We start from the raw sequence: 17494 nt of genomic DNA, 5'->3' as shown, positions 1-17494 counted from the left end.
CACTCGGGGCAATTTTACAATGGCCAATTTACCTATCACCTGCAAGTCTTTGGCTGTGGGAGGAAACCCGGAGCACCCGGCGAAAACCCACACGTTCACAGGGAGAACTTGCAAACTCCGCACAGGCAGTACCCAGAATTGAACCCGGGACCCTGGAGCTGTGAGGCTGCGGTGCTAACCACTGTGCCACCCTAAAACAATGAGGGTATCGTGGAGCATGGTGCCTCCTCCGATGATGAGGAAGTGGAGGAAAATGATGACCAGGGGCTGGATGCTGTAGAACCCCAGGCACTACAGGCAAGGTACCATGAGACGTGCATAAGGGAGGCTCGGGACGTGCTAATACAGGAACGTTTCAGATGATCCTTACGGACAAAACCATGCAATGCAATAAAGCTTTAGCATTCTGCTGCTCTGTTGCTGCTTCCTTTATTGACCTTAACATTTATCTACAACCAGCAAGACTTTAGACTGCAGCATGGGGAATACATCAACCTCATGCAGTATGGTCCCACCCATCACACTCTTTGATGGAGCCAGGGTACTCCTCAAGTCCTGGCGCCTGCAAGAAATGGAAGGATAACTCTTGCCTTGTCAATTTCCACAATTATTGGAGAGGAAAAAAACTGCAAACAGCATGTTTTAACAAAATATTAACCCGTGAATCCCACGTGCAGCTAGGTGCTCTTCTTAAACCTCTTACATGTACTTCTACGTTGTGCTCCCCCTGTGCTGTTGGCTGAGGTGGAGGCAGGCTGCTCACCTTGCTGCACCATGGCTTTGGATGGCCTTGATGGTTGTCCTTTGGCTGCCTGAGGCCTGGAGGGACCCGGCACATTGAGGGCCTCCTGCACAAGTGCAGGAGCATCCTCTGTCATCATGGCTAAGTGCGGCACTGGTGTCACTGACAGAGGGGCTGAGAAGATGCTGTCCACACCAGGAGCACCTGGAGAGGAGCTCCCAGTTGCATCAGGAAGTTCCTTCTTCCTTTCAATGCACACTTGTACCTCCCTGCTCGCCTGAGGAGTCCAAGAACCTGGCAGTGTGACAGCCATTGCTGCACAAAGCTTATGCAGTTGACGATGCCATGCAGGCCTGCATGTATCTCCAGCATCCTCTGAGTGGTCTGTTGGATATGGCTCCCCATGAGGGTCGCCAATCTCTTAATGGAGAAAGTGAAGCGCGTGCACGTCAGAGACATGTTGGCACTCAACCTGCATGGACTCCTCCATCGTCCATGCCAGGATGCGCATAGCCTCTGCAAGCTCTGCCAGATGTTTCCGCACCTCATGCTATAGCCCCAGCATCTACTGCTTTGCTGTCGACTGAGGCTCAGTATCACCCTGACCTCCCACAGTCCTCCGAGTGTCAGTGGCCTCAGCTGTCAGTCTCTCTCAGCTGCTCAGTCGCATCTGTGCTGTGCACATCAGGTTATGATCCTAAATCTACTCACGAGCATATACCCACTGATATGAGAGCATCTGCACAGGTGGAGGGTGCGGGGGATGATGTGATGGTACACTCTCTGAGACTCCCTCCTCTGCTTCAGAGGTGGACGGCTGTCCCCTGTCTTTGGAGCTGTCTGCTTTTGTCTTTGACCTGCATGAGAGAGAAGATTAATCAGACTACTCCTAGTGTGGATCTCCATGTGACCAGTATTAAATATAAAAGCAAGGAAGTGATTTTGAATTTATACAAGATATTGTTTAGGGCATAGTTGGAGTATTGGATGCAATTAGGGGCACCCCTTATAGGAAGAATATTACAGCCATGTAATGATACAGTGTGGATAAACTAGAATGATACCAGATTGAAAGTTTATGTTTATGAAGCAAATAAAAAATAATCAAGGTCTTCTTTGCTGGAATAGAGAAGGTTCTCTGATGATCCAATCATCCAATTGAGGTTTTCAAAATTATGAAAGGTTTTGAGGGTTATTGTAGTAGAAGAAAGGCTTGCATTTATAGAGTCATTTCACATTCTTAGGACACTTCAATGTGCCCTATAATCAATGGATTACTTTTGAAGTGACATTATCATATAGTTAACCTGGGAGCCATTTCGTACATAGCATGGCCTCACAGTTAGGAGAATATAAGATAACTTAAACCTGCTTTGATGATGATGCTTAAGGAATGAATATTGGCCAGGACACCAGCAGGGATCACTGTCCTCCTTTTGAGTAGTGTCTGAACAAGCAGACTTTGCAGCATTCCCTCAGTATTGCATGGGTGTATCAGCTGAGTTTATGTGCTAAACTGAGCTAAACTGACACGAGTAAAAAATTGTTTCCACTAGTTGACTAATTAGTAATGGGACATAAAAACACAATTATCACTAGAAGAATGAAAGCATTTCTTTCACTTGTAATATATGGGAATGTTTTATCACATAGCTTTTGAGGCAGAGACTATGGGCTGGATTTTTACAGCTCACCACCGAGACATGCGAGATGTGCGCCGCTGCTCATCTACATGGAGGGGGCGGATGCCCGCCCCGATGATGTAGAGGGGGTGGGCACTCTGCCCCCGGTAACAGCGTCCGGCACCATTTTTAAAGGACTTCAGGCCCTTCCGAGGCATTTAAATTTTTAAAAGCAGAGTTTCTCAAAAATTAATATTAAAATTTTTTTCCAAGTTCCAATCCCCTCTTCCACTCCCCCAATGACTAATCAGTTTATTAACTGACCTCTTCCCCCAAAAAAACCTTTCTTCCGATCCCAAATGTCCCCCACGAACTTTAGTAACTTTGACCTTCAACCCCTTCCCACCATCCCCTCAACCAATAGCAAGAGTTTTCCCCACTTTCCCCCAACCCACCCCCCCCCCCCGCCGCCCTGAAAACTTCACTCCTCCAGCCTCCCCATCAGTCTGATGCCTCGATCTCCAAATGGAGATCCGAAGGCGCAGGTGTTCCAGCAACCGGCCGGAATATCGGCGTGGGACGGCCATCGCGACAAGGTAAGTAAATAGGCATTAATTAAAATTTATTTAACTTAAGTTGCCGTCGCCGAGCGGTGGGGGGGTGGTGCTGCTCTGAGGCCCCACCACTGCCAGTAAAATGGGGCGGTGCCTTCCCAGCGTTGAAACCCGTGGCGGGCCTGTCCCGGAGGTATTTTCTGGGACCCCCTTCCACAAACCCCAATGTTGGGGGGAGCTGGTAAAATCCAGCCTTTTATCAATTAGAATGGAATTGAAAAAGTATTTGAAAAGGAAGAATTTTCTAACCATGTGGGGAAAGAACAGGAAAGTGCAATTAGAACAGAGTTCCAATTGAAAAGTTAGTACAGTAATAGACATGCTTAGCTGTATGGTGTCCACCATACCCCCGCCATCAAAAAAGCTCACCCTTGACCCAGCTCCTCCATATCTTTTTTTTATTCATTCACAGGATAAATTTATTGCCCATCCTTAATTTCCCTCAAGAAAGTGGTGAGTTGCTTTCTTGAATACAACTGAGTGGCTTGCTAGGCCAGTTCAGACAGCAGTTAAGAGTCAACCACATTGCTGTGGGTCTGAAGTCGCTTATAGGCCATACTAGTAAGGACAGCAGATTTCCTTCCCTTAAGGACATTAGTGAACCAGATGGGTTTTCACAACAATTCGGTAGTTTCATGGTCAGTATTACTGATAACTTCTTATTCCAGATTTATTTAATTAACTGAATTTAAGTTTCCTAGCTGCCATGACGGGATTTGAACTTGTGTCTTCTGAATATTAGTCCAGGCCTATGGATTACTAGCCCAGTAACATAACCACAATGCTACTGTACCCCCATGCTACCATGCACCCATGTGACTACAGCTACATCTCCAACCTCCTTTTCCTCTCTCTAAAGTTCTTGGAAGTGTTGTCTCCCAACATCTCTGAAAACTCCTTGTTCACACCCCTCTAGTCCAGCTTGCATTTTCCCACAGCACCAAAACAGCCTGGTTAAAATGACGACACAAATCATTTTTAACTGTGGTAGATTATCCTTCCACATTTTCTTCTTTTCTGGAGCATTCCATACAGTTGACCATCCGATCCCCTTCTCTACATTATTTTCCTACTTTGCAACAATGCATATATTTCAGACAGGTCTTAATTAGCTGTAAAACACTTCGGGACATCCTGATATTGTGAAATGAGCTGTACAAATGCAAGTCTTTCTTTCGCTTCCCTCATTCAGCTGCGTGAGGCTACTCTTTGCGTGTCTCTACTTTTCCAAATGCAGCCAATGTGTCTTGAGCAATGGGTTCTCTTCCTTCCTTTGTTTTGTCAACTCTGGATTTTCCAAAGTATCTATTTATGGCCCTTCCTCTTTCTTATTAATATGCTGCCCCTGAGCAATATAACCTTCAGACATGGGGTCAACTTTCACATGTATATTGATGATAACTAGCGCCATCTCTCCACCATTTCTGTCAACCCCTTGACTCCTGGTTGTAGAACACCTGTCTGCAATTATGTCTTTGATGAGTCAGAAGTTACTCAACAAGGAGAAGACTGAATCCTTTGTCCTTGAGTCCTGCCAAACTGTACTTGCTCACCACTGACTCCAACCCCCTTCTTGGTCATATACTCAAATTGACACAAACCATTCACAATCTCAGCATCCTATTCTACCCTAATCTGAGCTTTAAACCCTGCATCCTACCTATCATCAGGACTACTTACTTCTACGTGTTCAACATTTCCTACTTTTGCCCATATCGCAGCCATTCACAGTTGATTTTGTCAACTAGTTTAGAGCTCGTCTTGCTGGCCTCCGATTCTCCACTATTCATAATCTCAATTTGTTCAAAACCCTACAGCATGTGTCTGTCTCACCCACCCATCACCCCATCTTGACCTACATTGGATCTCCAACTGCCAGAAATTGTTACCTTCTTCTACGATTAGTTCATGGCTTTGTCCTACTCTACCTCCCCTCTAAAAGGTTCCAGCACTCTGACTCTCAGATTCTGTAGATCCCTTTGCCTATCATTATGTGCAGAGATTTCAACCTCTTGCTGGAGCCCCCTACTTAAAATTTGCTGTGTCCTTTTCATAACCTCCACAAACTATCTTGGGCCAAGCTTTCAGTCACCTCTCTTTCAGGCTCAGCATTTGAAACATTTCTTTACATTGTAATAAATATAAGTTGTCGTTCTGAACTCTAATCTTTGTCATTTTAGATTGAGAAAGAGAAGTCCAGGAAAGGAAAGGAAGAGTCAAAGATGTTCCACAAAAAGGTACGGGATGGAAATTTGAAACTTTTTGAAATTCTTCAAATGAAAATGAAAGCACAAAGCAGCCCCAACACAGTCATCAGTGTGACAATGGAAGCCTGATTTGGTTTGAAAGAAAGCGCTATCCTACAAAAAGATAGGCACAACTGAGACTGCATGTTCTCATAATGATGCTGGTTATCTGAAGGAAGTGAGTGGAGTAGAGAGAAAACGTTCAGGACATGAATAAGTTCAGCTAGGTGAAGGAGGATGGTGGCAGTAAATGGTTACGGCAGAAGTAGAGGGCCTCCCGATGATAATACTATGGAATAAAGTTATACAGGAATGTACTACCATGGTAAAATAAAATAATGGTTATGGCTAAAAAATCTAAATCATCCAAGATGGAGAACATTAAAATAAATGGATGGAGGTGGGGAAAGACTGGATAAGGATTAAGATAAGTGGCAACTAGTTTAACAGGACACAGCAAGCTGAAACAATGGATCTGCTGGCACAATTCTGCTTCTGGATTTTGGAATAGATTAAAAACTGGCTATATGGAGTTAAAAATTTAGATTGAAGGCATGGGAGGGGGGAGGTGAGTTCTGAAGAATAGATGAGATGAATGATAGTCTGGAAAATGATAGTTTGGTGTTCAGTAGTGGGGTCATGGCTCAGGGGGAGATGGGAAGAGGAGGGACCATAATTTTGACATCAGTCCTTGGCCAGTAGGACTTTTTCCACCATACAGCACAGGTCCCTTGTCAGCAAATTAGATGATAACGAAATCGGAATGAAGAACCACAAGTTCAGAGTTAGCTAGAATAAAAAAGAAGCACATTATCTAAATGGTGAGAGATTGCAGAGCTCTGAGGTACAGAGGGAATCTGGGTGTCCTAGTGCATGAATTGCAAAAAGTTAGTATGCAGCTACAGCACGTAATTAGGAAAGCTAATAGAATGTTATCGTTTATTGCGAGGGGAATTGAATACAAACGTAGGGAGGTTATGCTTCGGTTATATAGGGCATTGGTAAAACCACATCTGGAATACAGTGTACAGTGTTGGTCTCCTTATTTAAGGAAGGACGTAAATGCGTTGGAAGCAGCACAGAGATTTACTAGATTAATACCTGAAATGGGCGGGTTGTCTTGTGAGGAAAGGTTGGACAGGCTAGGCTTGTATCTGCTGGAGTTGAGACGAGTAAGAGGTGACTTAATTGAAACATCTAAGATCCTGAGGGGTCTTGGTAGGGTGAATGTGACAAGGTGATTTCCCCTTGTTGGAGAATCTAGAACTAGGGTTCATTGTTTAAAAATAAGGGGTTGCTCATTTAAGACAGAGATGAGGAGAATTTTTTTCTCTGAGGGTCCTGAGTCTTTGCCACTCTCTTCCTCAAAAGGCGGTGTAAGCAGAGTCTTTGAATATTTTTAATGCAGACCTAGACAGATTCTTGATAAGCAAGGGGGTGGAAGGTTATTGGGTATAGGCGGAAATGTGGAGTTGAGGTTGCAATCAGATCAGCCATGGTCTTGTTGAATGGTGGAGCAGGCTCGAGGGGCGAGTGGCCTACTCCTGCTCCTAATTCGTATGTTCGTATGTATGTTCGTAGTTCAAAATGAAAAAGGGGAATAGCAAAGATTAGATGGCTGATATTGGGATGGCAGTTCTCACTGAAAAGATCAGGGCAGAAGTAGATGTCCAAGAAGATTAAGAAGTTTAGAGATAGGGAAATATATCAGATTACTCAATGTAGAGCCTCATTCATTGTGGACAAGAAACTAAGGGCCGACCCTCAGAGTCAGAAAGGGGAAAATAGAAAAGGATGGTGAAAACATCCATCTGAGTAGGGCAAATGTTGAAAAAAGTTGAGTTTACAATCTCTGGGAAATTCTGCAGGAGCCACTGAATGGCAGAAAAATTCCTACCTTCAAGGAGGGAGGAACATCAGAGCTATGTCAGCACCACTTTCACTTTTCTTTTAAACATGTATCATTCTGAAAGCAACACGGTCCTGGAGGAAGAGGTCAACCCAATTCAATCACCCCAATTTTCAGGTGTAGCGCCATTGATTTGCAAAGTGCCTACACCCACTGGCAGGACAGGAAATGGGTCTACCCACCTCATTTCCATGATTGTGGTGTGGAAAGGTGCAGCTCCCACACAACCCCAGTGTCTGTTTTGGCGCAGGTATTATCTGCACATTCCGGGGGCAGAGTAGTGTTTGTTAGAAAGCACGTGTTCCAGACAGCCTCCCCTATTTAAAGATGCAGTCTCTATGAAAGGGAAATTGCAGCAACGCACTACAGGCTGCTGGATAATTGTTTTTAATGACTCTCAGAGAAGCTATGTCACAGCAAGGGAAGGAGAGGACAACCAGATTCAGTGACACCACCCTTGACATACTTTACCAGGAGGTTGAAGCCAGGAGAGAGGCCATGTTTCCAGCGGCACGCAAGAAACCGTCTAGACTGACAGTGAGAAGGGAGTGGGAGCATATCATGAGGGTAGTCAATACCCAAAATGTAGCACCAGGAACCTGGCAGCAGTGAAAAAAGAAGTTTAATGACTTCACTCAAATAATCCAAGGGAGTGAATGCATCAGCACATCATATCTCGCAGCCACCACAGCACACACCTCTCCCACTGTTCAATGTGCCATACCCCCATCACTCACCAAGCACCAACCCACGTTCAGGACTCACCAGTAATATTCAGACAGTATACCTCATCCACATGAAACATACCAGCCGCGAATACACCTCACTGCCTCCATGTACCTCCAGCTATTCAGCTATTGCAGGCATCATCCAAACACACTTACTCACGGTCAGTGACATTCTGCCTTCTCTCTTGCAGGAGAAGATGGTACTCAACAGGATGGAAGGCCAGAGGATCTGGGGAGGACCAGGACATATATATCCCTTCAGCGACCTGGAGGAGATGGTCCTTCGAATCATGGGCAGTAGTGTTACAGAGCCAGTGGCATCTGGTGCAATGGAGGCCATCCTGGGTGACGGTATTTTGATGCCTTATGCACCTTCTGAACTAACTCCTAACCCTCATCCTGAAAGGTGCCATGAAATGGAAACTGCAAATGGAGTGACTGTACACCTCATTTCCTCCCCTTCTCCCTCTCTCATTCTCTTGTGCTTTCAGATAGTGGGAACTGCCAGCTGCTCAGCCCCTCCACAAGCAAGTCGAGAAACAAGAGGAGGAAGAGAGCCTGGATGAGGAGGCACCATCATTCAACCCAACAACGCAACCACCAACTCAGATACAGGCGCAGTAAGGGCTAGTTTAGAGTTGGGATCTGCACGTGCTGAGTCAATGGGCATGAGCGGGCTGCAGCCAGGTCAGGGGGATAGATCAGCTGAACTCCCCGGAGGACGAGGTCTCACACCAGTTCTGTTGTGGGGGCTCAGATGAAGACCTCGGGGCAGACTACAGGAAACCGCTGCAGAACATGCACACCGTGATGCTTAATGTATTGACAGTCTTGCCAGATAGCCTCCAGTCACTTGCTCGGAACACTGAGGAGTCCAGTTCCACCGTGGCGTAGGGCATCGAGCAGAGTCTGGAGCCCATCCTTTCCACCTTGGAATTGGTGGGCACCTCCCTGGCAGCACTGCCAGACCGACCCTGCTGGAGTGTCTGATAGCCACTGTCTTAGCTTTCAGTGCTGCAGTGGAAGCTCAGACAGATATCATGAGATCCCTGGCTGCTAGCATGTAGGCTCAGGTCACTGCCATCCAGTCTATATCTGCTGCCATCTGGACACAAACAGCTGTCATCATGGATGCAGGTCTCTGTACTCAACGGGGCATTCAGGCTCCCACAGCAGTCCAGCAAACTGTGCTCCAGCAGATCACTAGGATTCCTGAGGCTCCATCCCATGGGAGTGGATGTGGCACCATGGAGCCCGAACCTGTTGTTACCTCTCAGGATGACAGCATTCATGATCCCACCACTGTGACTCTGCCAGTGCCCTTGCTGATGTGTCTCAGCCAGCCAGCACAGACTGCTGCTCCCATGCCAAGGTGGCACAGTCTGAAGCCAGGCCCTCAAGGTCCAGAGTTACTCCACTAGATCCGGCAAGGGCATCCACAAGGCAGGCACCAGGGGAATGCTCAAGGGTGATTAGTTCTGGGTTTTATTTTGCATTATTGATGCACTGTTGGATAAAGTTGTTGTATGAAGGTTATTGCTGTTGGCCTTTATTGTGTGATGCAGGCCAATAGCAAGCCTGAAATGGATTTATTGTAAGGGAATGCTGGGTCCATATTGGGGGTGGGTAAGTTCCATTTAACTGAAGTGAAGTCTCACTCTCATTCTGTCCAGTTGTAGCTGGTACGTGTGGTGGTCTCCTCCACTTCCTGAGGTTGCCTCCAGATCCCAGGAGGTAGCGGCTGGGCCCTCATAATAGCAAGATTGTTGAGGACGCAGCAGACTACCACAAACATGGGCAGGTATTGCAGAGATCCCCCTGAGCAATGTACGAAATGAAATCTCTCCTTTAGCAGACCAATGGCTTGCTCCTCAGTTTTGTGTGTGGATCCATGGCTCTTGTTGAAAACCCTCTGACCTTGTGTGGTGGGAAGGTGGGAGGGGTCATGAGCCATGTGTGGAGGGTTATTTCTTGTATCTGAGTAGCCATCCTGTTGCATGTTTTGGTGGCCTGAAGACAGTAGGTGGTGCAGACTGTCGAAGGACAATAGTATTGTGGGTGCTTCCAGGACAGTGGGCATTCACCAATAAGAATTTTTTGGTGTGGTCGCACCAACTGCACATTGAGTGGTAGCCCTTGCATTGCGCGATCGCTCCTCATTGATGTGGGAGGCCCACTGAGCCATGTGTGTGCAGTCGATGGCGTCCTGCACCATTGGGAAGCCAATGATCCTGATGAACCCACCTGCCCTTGTATCCTGGTCTTCCCTCCTCAGGGAGAAGCGGATGAAGTCCTCTCTCCTGTCGAGTGCCACTTCACCTCCCAGATATCTCTGTTGACGGTGAACTGTGATACGTTGCAGATGTTGCCAGCTGGTGCCTAAAAGAACCAGTTGCAAAGAACAAAAGGGCAACAGTGATCTTTACTGACACTGAGAGGGCCGTTCTTGCACTGCTTTGAAGCTCCAGGTCTTGGTGAAGGATGTGACACCACTCCCTCAATAAAGCCTCCTAAGGCAGTGCTACTGGTTCATCCCAATGTAGGACTGGTGCTCCCAGAAGACCCTCTTGGGGTAAGGCCTTCTGAGGAGAGCCGTCCTTCTCCTCTCTCCTTACAGAGGTTCCCCTCACTGTCTTCTCTTCTGCTGGTCCTATTAATGCTGCAGAGCAAGTCACGCTGCAACTACTTCCCCTGTACTTATGCAACGCTACGTAATTCAGCTGTTTGGAGGTCAGCAGAAACTTTCAAACTCCTCCAGCAACTGACCACCAACTTTTCCTGAGCACAGGTAAATCAAAAGCACCTCTGCTGGCACTGTTTGGCTCTTTAAATAGCCCCAGAACAAAACCCATCTTGCTTGCTAACGTTTATTTCAGGAGCAAATAAGGAAGGCGCTTCCTGCACATTCATTGGCCACTTTTATTATTTGTGTCTTGCATCAGCCCATTGACGTCTGTGACGTCATGATCTTGCCCTTCCAACCTCTTTTGGCGCATGCTGGGCGGCGCGTTCAAGGGCCGGTCCTGCATCTGCTGTTCCAGTCACCTGACGCCACGTGGGAACAGACCAGGGGTGCTTCCTGCTCTACTAACATAGAGGTATGTCCACCCATATGGTTTCAGCTCAAGTTTGATTCACAGATCCAGTGCGATTGAGACTAAGCCTGAAACTAGGGATAACACACAATGGGGGAGAGCCTTTCTTCGTAACATGGTTCATGTTTCCCATCCTCATGCTTAAAACCCTTCATGACTCACCCCTCCTTATTTCTGTAATCTACAAACCCTGCCACTTGTTCCCCCAGCCCATGAACTTGCTGTTTTTCTGACTTTGGGCACTTATCTCTTGGACATCTCACCTCCCTTCACCCCACCATTGGTAGCTATGTCTTTGAGCTATTTAGGCCCCATACTTCAGATTTTCTTCCCGAAACCTTTTCTGCTTTTCCACCCCACTCTCCTTTAGGACTACCTATAAAACCAATCTCTTTGACCAAGCCGAGTGGCCTACTCCTGCTCCTAAATTGTATGTAAGCTTTTGGTCACCGTTCCTAATAGCTCCTCCTTTTACTTGACATCTGTTTTCTTATATACATCGCTTTGCAGCACCTTAGGACATTCCTCTGCATTAACAACATTTTTAAAATTCTGGTTCATTTCAGAAATTGGTGGGCATCCCAGCCTTGTATTTGAGGGTCTTTATTAACACTATGGAAGTTTACCGCATAGGACATTGTTTGACTCATCGTGTCTATGCCAGCTTTTTACAAGAACAATCCAGAACTAGTCCCATCGCCCTGCTCCATTCCATAGACCTGTATCTTCCTCTGCTTCAAATATTTGTTTATTCTTAGACGATGCAGGTCTCTGCCTCAAGCATACATACGGAAACATTATTTTTAAGTAGGAAGTTAGAGTAAGAAACTTAAGTTATGTTCTTCATAATCAGACAAAAAAAAGTCAATTGCTGAAACTGTTTGGAACATGTCACTTAAAATCTTAATTGTGATTAACTTGTTATAAGCACAGTTTGTAAATGACTCAAATGTTAAGTGTTATGTGATTGATATTTAAATACTGTAGAGATGAAAATCTGAAATATTATGTTTGAATATGCATGAGTTCCCAACCTTGGCATCCTATTTATCCTTGAACTGAGCTTCTGACCCCATATCCTCTATCACAAAGACTGATCACTTTCACCTCTGTAAAATCACCCATCTCCTTGCCTGTCTTAGCCCAATGGAATTATTTTGGCCTGACTACAGGATGTATTTCTAAAAAAAAATGCTATTTATTTTGTTACTCATATTTTAGGGAGATTCAATTGATTTCAGTCATTTTTGCACAGGGAAGATGATACCTTGAACGTTATTATGTTTTAAAGTACATAGATTGCACAACTGTATGTATAAAATCTAAGGGAATGCTTACGAGGGCTTTAACATTTTTACATTGAGACTACAGCAAAGGCCCTCTAGCCCAAGTTGTCTATGCTGGCATTTATTTCTCCACAAGAGTCTCCTCCCATTTTAATTACCTCTTCTCAGCCTGCCCCACTATCCCTCGATTTCCTTCTTCATGTATGTATCAAGCCTACCTTTAAATGCATCAACGATATCTGCTGCTTCTACTCCTTGTGGCAGTCAATTAAAATAGTAAAGGAACTAGTGGTAAGCTTAATAAAATATACAAAAAAGGAAAATAAAATAAATAATTGAATAAAATAATTAAGAAGTTAATTAAAACACATTAAGGATGGCAGGACAGGTGCTGTGTCATGGCTGCAGCATGTGGGAGCTCCTGGATGCCAGTGTGATCCAGGGCAAACATGTCTGCAGTAAGTGTTTGCGGCTCGAAGAGCTTTGGCTCAGAGTCATTGAACTGGAGACTGCGCTGCAGACACTGCGACACATCAGGCAGGGGGAAAGTTACCTGGACATTTTGTACCAGGAGGCGGTCATACCCCTTAGGATAGGATCTTCTGATTTGATCAGTGGTCAGGGATAGGAGAGTGTGGCTGCAGCTGAGGCAGCTAAGGAGACCTAGAGGGCAGGAGTGCAGGAGCTTCACCCTTTGCAATTGTCCAACAGGTTTGAGGTTCTTTCAGCTTGTTTGGATGCGGGTGGGGGCTGCAGGGTGGATGAGCAACATGGCACCATTGTATAGGAAGCCATTCAAGTGGAGGGAGAAAAAAGGAGTGTAAAGGTAATAGAGGACAGTATAGTTAGGGGGATTGACGCCATTCTCTGCAGCAAAGAGCGAGAGTCCAGACGGCTGTGTTGCTTGCCCGGTGCCGTGGTTCGGGACATCTGCTCAGGGCTGGAGAGGAACTTACAGTTGGAGGGGGAGGATCCAGTCATTGTGGTCCATGTAGTTACCAACGACATAGGTAGGACAAGAATAGTGGTTCTGCATAGTCAGTATGAGGAGCTAGGCACCAAATTAAGGAGCAGAACCTCAAAGATAATAATCTTTGGATTATTACCTGAGCCACGTGCAAATTGGCATAGGGCAAATAAGATTAGAGAAATTAATGCATGGCTCAAAGACTGGTGTGGTAGAAATGAGTTCCGGTTCATGGGGCACTGGCACCAGTACTGGGGAAAGTGGGGGCTGTACCGTTGGGTCAGTCTACACCTAAACCATGCTGGAGCCGGTGTTCTAGCGAGCCACATAACTAGGGAAGTAGAGAGGGTTTTAAACTGAATAGTGGGGGCTAGGGATCAAATTTGGGAAGATGTGGTAATTCAAGGAGTAGAGACAAGGCAAGAGAGGAAGGTATTAATATGGGAAATGATAAACAGACTGTGACAGGAAGGGACAGAGGGTACAAATCTAAGAGTAAATCAACAGATAAGGCTAGAGGTTACAAAAATAATAAAAGGACAAAACTAAAGGCTCTGTATCTGAATGCCCATAGCATTCGAAACAAAACAGATGAACTGAGAGTGCAAATAGAAATAAATAAGTACGATCTGATAGCCATTACTGAGACACGACTGCAGGACAACATCGATTGGGATCTGAATATTGAAGGGTACATGGCGTTTAGGAAGGACAGGAAGCTAGGAAAAGATGGAGGGGTAGCTCTGTTAATTAATGATGGTATTAGTGCAATAGAGAGGGATGACTTAATTTCACGAGGGTAGAGATGCAAAATCATAAAGGCAAGAAGTCACTTGTGGGAGTGGTGTACAGGCCACCTAACGTTACCCACACTGTAGGACAGAGTATAAAGGAAAAAATAATGGCAACTTGTCAGAAAGGTACAGCGATAATTATGGGGATTTTAACCTACATATAGACTTGAAAAATCAGATGGGCAGAGGTAGCCTAGATGAGGAGTATATAGAATGTTTCTGGGATAATTTCTTGGAACAGTACATTCTGGAGCCAACCAGAGAGCAGGCTAAACTAGACCTGGTATTGTGCAACGAGATAGGATTAATTAATGATCTCATATATAAAGTGCCCCTCCGTAGCAGCGATCATAATATGATTGAATTTTACATTCTGTTTGAGGGAGAGAAGAGTGGGTCCAAGACTAGTATTCTAAACTTAAATAAGGGCAATTATGATGGCATGAAAGCAGAGCTAAAGTGAACTGGAAAATTAGGTTAAGGGATAGGTCAATGGAGATGCAGTGGCAGACATTTAAGGGGATATTTCAGAATACACAGAATAGGTACATTTCAACAAGAAAGAAAAATTCCAAGGGTGAGACTCGCCATCGGTGATTAACTAAAACAGTTAAAGATAGTATCAAACTTAAAGAAAAAGCATATAATTGCCCAAAAATGGGAGGCAGGTCAGAAGATTGGACAGAATATAAAAAACAGCAAAGAATGACTAAAAGATTGATAAGGAAGGTAAAATTAGAGTACAAGAGAAAGCTAGCGAGAAATATAGTGACAGATGGTAAGAGTTTCTATAGATATTTAAAAACGAAAAGAGTTAAAGTGAGCATTGGTCCTATAGAAAGTGAGTCTGGGGAATTAATAATGGATAATAAGGAGATGGCAGATGAATTGAACAGCTATTTTGCATCGGTCTTCACTAGTGAGGATACAAGTAACATCCCAGTATTAGCTGCAAGTCAGGAAGTGGAAGGGACGGAGGAACTCAAGAAAATTACAATCACCAAGGAAGTGGTACTGAACAAATTGTTGGAGCTGCGGGCTGACAAGTCCCAAGGTCCTGATGGACTTCATCCTAGGGTGTTAAAAGAAGTGGCTTGTGAGATAGTTGATGCGTTAGTTTTAGTTTTCCAAAATTCCTTAGATTCTGGGAAGGTTCCGTTAGATTGGAAAATAGCAACTGTAACTCCTTTATTCAAAAAGGGAGGGAGACAGAAAGCAGGAAACAACAGGCCAGTTAGCTTAACATCTGTCTTAGGGAAAATGTTAGAAGCTATTATTAAAGATGTTATAGCAGGGCATTTAGAAAAATTCAAGGTAACCCGGCAGAGTCAACATGGTTTTGTGAAAGGGTATTCATGTTTAACCTATTTATTGGAGTTCTTTGAAGGAGTTACATGTGCTGTGCATAAAGGGGAACTGGTGGATGTATTGTACTTAGATTTCCAGAAGGCATTTGATAAGGTGGCACATCAAAGGTTATTGCAGAAAATAAAAGCTCATGGTGTAAGGGGTAACATATTGGCAGGATAGAAAATTGGCTAGCTAACAGGAAACAAAGTAGGCATATATGAGTCATTTTCTGGTTGGCAAGATGTAACAAGTGGTGTGCCACAAGGATCTGTGCTGGGGCCTCAACTTTTTACAATTTATATAAATGACTTAGATGAAGTGACCAAAGGTATGGTTGCTAAATGTGCTGATGACACAAAGATAGGTAGGAAAGTAACTTGTGAAGAGGACAGAAGGGGGCTACAAAGGGATATAGATAGGGTGTGAGTGGGCAAAGACCTGGCAGATGGAGTATAATGTGGGAAAGTATGAAATTGTCCACTTTGGCAAGAAGAATAAAAAGGAAGCATATTATCTAAATGGTCAGAAATTGCAGAGGTCTGAGATGCAGAGGGATCTGGGTGTCCTAGTGCATGAATCGCAAAAGGTTAGTATGCAGGTACAGCACGTAATTAGGAAAGCTAATAGAATGTTATCGTTTATCGCGAAGGGAATTGAATACAAAAGTAGGGCGGTTATGCTTCAGCTATACAGGGCATTGGTAAAACCAAATCTGGAGTACTGTGTACAGTACTGGTTTCCTTATTTAAGGAAGGATGTAAATGTGTTGGAGGCAGTACAGAGAAGGTTTGCTTGACTAATACCTGGAATGGGTGGGCTGTCTTACGAGGAAAGATTGGACACATTAGGCTTGTATCCGCTGGAATTTTGAAGAGTAAGAGGTGACTTGATTGAAACATATAAGATCCTGAGGGGTCTTGACAGGGATGTGGAAAGGATGTTTTCCCCTTGTGGGAGAATCTAGAACTAGGGGTCACTGTTTAAAAATAAGGGGTTGCCCATTTAAGACAGAGATAGGGAGAAATATTTTCTCTGAGGGTTGTGAGTCTTTGGAATTCTCTTCCTCAAAAGGCAGTGGAAGTGGAGACTTTGAATATTTTTAAGGCAGAGGTAGATAGATTCTTGATAAGCAAGGGGATGAAAGGTTATCGGGGATAGGTGGAAATGTGGAGTAATCAGTTCAGCCATGAACTTATTGAATGGTGGAGCAGGCTCGAGGGGCTGAGTGGCCTACTCCTGCTCCTGATTCGTATGTTTGTATGTATTTAGTTTCTTACCTTCCAAGGAATAAATGGTCTCCTACAAAAATGAAGTTGCTCACACTTTGCTATTCATTTGCTATTTATCTGCCTACTCTGCAAGCTTGTTGGTTTTCCTGAATTTTGGCGCTGTCGTCCACATTATTAGCTATACCCCCAATTTGGTATCATCTATGAACTGCAATACCATACTACCAATTTCTGAGTCCAAATCATTCATGTATATTATGAGCAACATGGATTCATGTGGGATACCACTTTCTACTTTCTGCCAGTCTGAGAAAGTTCCCTTAACCCTGCTTTCTGTTTTGCTGCCATCTTTCAATCCATTTTCCTAGCTGGCACTGACTTCACATACCCCGACCTTTTTCATGAGCCTCTGATGTGGCGCCTTATTTAAATATCTTATGAAAATCCGTGTATACCATATGGACTGCAGTGCCTTACTCTATGCTTGCTGCTATTTCTTCATTTAATAAGGTTTGTTAAACAAGACCTTCATTTTAGAAATCCATGCTTTTGTTTATTCTATTCTCTGTCTCTAGATGTTTTGTTATTTGATCTTTTAGAAGTGATTCTAGTATCTCACCTACCAGTCCTGTTAACCTAATTCATTCATAGTTCCCTAGGTTAGTTCTGCCTCCCTTATTGAAGCGTTACATTTGTCATTTGCAAATCCTCCGGCACTGTTCCTTTCTCTATTGGATTTTTATATATCTACTAATGCCTCTGCTATCTTCTCTTCAGTTTTTTTGAGTATCCTCTGATGAAGTCCATTTGGGCACAGGGTTTTGTCCTCAAGTTTGTCTGGTTTGTCTGGTACTTCTTTCTAACTTAACTGTTGTAATATTCCCCTTTGACTACTTCAACTGTTGTAATTTC

The 17494-nt window shown here is 44.5% G+C and overlaps 1 protein-coding gene across 9 annotated transcripts in view; it reads left to right on the top strand.

The window, feature by feature from the left end:
- LOC137346674 (protein-tyrosine sulfotransferase 1-like) overlaps positions 1-17494 on the top strand; it is a 128130-nt gene that overhangs the window by 68878 nt on the left and 41758 nt on the right. The window contains exons 5-6 of one of the 9 annotated variants that reach the window (XM_068010346.1): positions 5159-5215; positions 8053-8212. The exons of 7 other annotated variants lie outside the window; for them this stretch is intronic. In XM_068010346.1, the coding sequence (XP_067866447.1) occupies positions 5159-5215; positions 8053-8212 (217 nt within the window). The remainder of the gene's footprint in view (positions 1-5158; positions 5216-8052; positions 8213-17494) is intronic. One more of the 9 variants, XM_068010347.1, reaches the window with a different exon arrangement.

Source organism: Heterodontus francisci, chromosome 30 (genome assembly GCF_036365525.1).
Source record: "Heterodontus francisci isolate sHetFra1 chromosome 30, sHetFra1.hap1, whole genome shotgun sequence".
Classification (NCBI taxonomy): Eukaryota; Metazoa; Chordata; class Chondrichthyes; order Heterodontiformes; family Heterodontidae; genus Heterodontus; species Heterodontus francisci.
This window is presented reverse-complemented; position numbering and strand designations above follow the sequence as displayed.